Source organism: Borostomias antarcticus (assembly GCF_949987555.1).
Source record: "Borostomias antarcticus genome assembly, chromosome: 8".
NCBI classification, from domain to species: Eukaryota; Metazoa; Chordata; class Actinopteri; order Stomiiformes; family Stomiidae; genus Borostomias; species Borostomias antarcticus.
Genome location: NC_140241.1, coordinates 4,373,589 through 4,377,093, shown reverse-complemented (window position 1 = coordinate 4,377,093; position 3,505 = coordinate 4,373,589). Strand labels below are relative to the sequence as shown.

Sequence of the window (3,505 nt, the reverse complement as noted above, 5' to 3'; positions counted from 1 at the left end):
TTTCCCCCGTCTTCCGAGACCGGCTCGTCCCTCTGTGTTGCCAGTCATGGGATCTCAGACGTTCCCAACGCAGATATTTTGTAACAATATTCTTAATCCCTTCACAAAAGAAACCCCGGAGCAGAAGAAGTAATCTGTTTCTCTTCTGCCACGGCAGCAGTTTAGGCACAACATGGCCGATTACAAACCAGGCCTGGCTCGTGAATATGGGGATTTACACGACACCTGCTGCCATCCTACACCGTCACACACACGGTGACATCCTACTGTCACATACCGCACACTACACACACTGTTACATCCTACAGTGTTACATTCAGTACGTGTACACTGTTACATGTAACAATCAATTGAACCTTGAACCAGTACAGAAGATAACCACAACACAACTTCATACAAAAAAAAAACAGTTTATTAGACATTGTTCAGGGCAGGTCCAAGTACCAACAGACCTGATCAAAATAAAAAACAAAACAAAATACAATGCTACAAACTTCCAAGAACAAAGATATCTCAATCTACACAAAGTTTATTCTTAAAAATACATTACCATAACACAAAAAAATGATCAATAAAAGATGTATGTTGGGGGAGAGGGGGGGGGTCTCATCATTGGTGGTGTGATAAAACAACCAGGAAGTGTGTGTGTGTGTGTGAAAGTGAATGTGAGAGGGGTGTAGGTGGAGTTGTTTGAATGAGCTCATGTTCTACCTAGAGGACTTGGAGGGGGGGGGGTGCAGTGATGCGGCAGTCACATGGGCAGAAAAACATAAAGAGGGCGGGGGTTACAGTTGGGAGGGGGGGGGGGGGGTACTAGAGGTAGGGTTACGGATGGGGGCTACTAGAGGTATAGGCTATGGTTAGAGGTTCTGGTTAGAGGAGGGGGTACAAGAGGTAGGATTAGGGTTAGGCTACGGTTAGAGGGGGTGCACTAGAGGTAGCGAAAGGGTGCTTTGAGAGGTAGCAGAGAGGAGGAGTTCTAGTAGAGGTAGCAGAGAGGAGGAGTTCTAGTAGAGGTAGCAGAGAGGAGGAGTTCTAGTAGAGGTAGCTAGCAGACGAACAGAGGAGGTTACAGAGAGGTAGCAGGAAGATACCCAACGTACTAGTGGACAGAGGTGTAGAGGGGGGGGGGGGGGGGGGGGGGGGGAGCGAGGTAACGCAAGGCGGGGTGGGGGGAGGGGGGTTATCAGCACCTAGGACAGCTAGAAGCCCACTCTACCAAGGAAGAACACAGTTTCTCTATGGGACCATTTATCACCACGAGCCTAGCTCTTTTGTAAAAGGCTGTATGAAGGTCAGCAGGAGATTATACATCAGTGTGTGTGTGTGTGTGTGTGTGTGTAGTCTCCAGTGCATTGGAGGAGGGTCCACCTAAGTATGTTTGTGTGTAAGCAGCTCCCGGTGCGGTGGAGCAGCTAGGGGTGTGTGTGTGTGTGTGTGTGGTACAGAGTTCCGCCTGGCTGGTGGGGGCTGGCGGTACGAGTTATGGATTTTCTAGCCCCCCTCCCAGCCGCCATCGATCGGGGGTGACCCGCGTGGTGGAGCAGCAGAACAGTCATCAACCAGCCCTGTCTGCAGCTAGCAGATCCTCCTCATTCTCTCTCTCTCTCTCTCACACACACACACACACACACACACACACACACACACACACACACACACACACACACACACACACACACACACACACACACACACACACACACACACACACATACGCACGCACACAAGCACGCACACACGCCTACAGTGTACAGTAGAGGGGCAAAGTGGAGAGGTAGATTCTCAGTGAGACAGGTGGTGTGAGGGCAGTGGGATCCCCTGTGTGTGTGTGTGTGTGTGTGTGTGTGTGTGTCCTAGCCCTCAAACCCAACTGGCTCCCCCTGGTGTTCATTTAGGGTTAGAGGCCAAGAGGGTCAAGTGAGAGAGGTGTGTGTGTGTGTTCTGATAAAGAGAAGGCTACAGTGTCATTCTGAAGAGACAGACTAGAGGGGGGGGGGGGGAGGGTGAGAAAGAGAGAGGTTCCTAATCCCTCTCCTTGTATCGCGTCATTCGTTTAAATAGAAAACTCCATAAATGCTGTACCAGACCAGACCAGACCAGGCTAGTTTAGGGTTAGACCTTACAGACCAGACCAGGGTTAGCGTTGAGGCTATACCAGACCAGACCAGGGTTAGCATTGAGGCTATACCAGACCAGACCAGGGTTAGCATTGAGGCTATACCAGACCAGACCAGACCAGGGTTAGCATTGAGGCTATACCAGACCAGACCAGGGTAAGCGTTGAGGCTATACCAGACCAGACCAGGGTTAGCATTGAGGCTATACCAGACCAGACCTGGGTTAGCGTTGAGGCTATACCAGACCAGACCAGGGTAAGCGTTGAGGCTATACCAGACCAGACCAGGGTTAGCGTTGAGGCTATACCAGACCAGACCAGGGTTAGCGTTGAGGCTATACCAGACCAGACCAGGGTTAGCGTTGAGGCTATACCAGACCAGACCAGGGTTAGCATTGAGGCTATACCAGACCAGACCTGGGTTAGCATTGAGGCTATACCAGACCAGACCAGGGGTAGGTTGTACCAGAACATGGCAAGCAGGAAGCCGGCCCAGAGCCCATGCTCCAGACCCAGGCTGGGGGGAGACAGTGTTCGTACTCGACGAGGAGAGCCAGAGCACCAGGCCCCTCGCCACTGTGCCCTGAGTGTGTGTGTGTGTGTGTGTGTGTGTCTCTGAGCCAATGGTCTGAGCCAATGGACGTGGTGTGTGTTGTGTGTGTCAAGTTTGGGACCGTGCCACTGAGCCCTGAGTGTGTGTGAGTGTTTTCAGTGTGGAAGCCAGGAGGGGGTTGAGAGAATAACCAGCCAGTAGTAGCAAAGGCAATCAATTGGGCAGAGAGTAAGTGTGTGTGTGTGTGTGTGTTTGTGTGTGTGTGTGTACACGTCTTAGTTCTCCACCCCTCGTCCGGGGGTGGCGGCTGCGGGTCCAACAGGCACAGGCGCTATCCCATCAGGCTGTGCGGGTGGCGGGCCGGGATCTGAGGGAGAGCAAACGGCACAGAAACTCACTCTCAGCTCACATCCCAACCTGACTTTCTAACTCACTCTCAGCTCACATCCCCTGACTTTCTAACTCACTCTCAGCTCACATCCCCTGACTTTCTAACTCACTCTCAGCTCACATCCCCTGACTTTCTAACTCACTCTCAGCTCACATCCCCTGACTTTCTAACTCACTCTCAGCTCACATCCCCTGACTTTCTAACTCACTCTCAGCTCACATCCCCTGACTTTCTAACTCACTCTCAGCTCACATCCCCCGACTTTCTAACTCACTCTCAGCTCACATCCCCTGACTTTCTAACTCTCTCAGCTCACATGCCCTAACTTTCTAACTCTCTCAGCTCACATCCCCTGACTTTCTAACTCACTCTCAGCTCACATCCCAACCTGACTTTCCAACTCACTCTCAGCTCACATCCCCTGACTTTCTAACTCACTCTC

General features: G+C 51.6%; 1 protein-coding gene across 1 annotated transcript in view; it reads right to left on the bottom strand.

The window, feature by feature from the left end:
* Positions 1 to 3,497: 3,497 nt before the first annotated feature.
* Positions 3,498 to 3,505, bottom strand: part of smarcc1a (SWI/SNF related BAF chromatin remodeling complex subunit C1a) — a gene marked incomplete at both ends in the record, with an annotated part of 21,250 nt that continues 21,242 nt past the window's right edge. Inside the window, 1 exon segment of the mRNA XM_084442032.1 lies at positions 3,498 to 3,502. Coding sequence (XP_084298158.1) covers positions 3,498 to 3,502 — 5 coding nt within the window.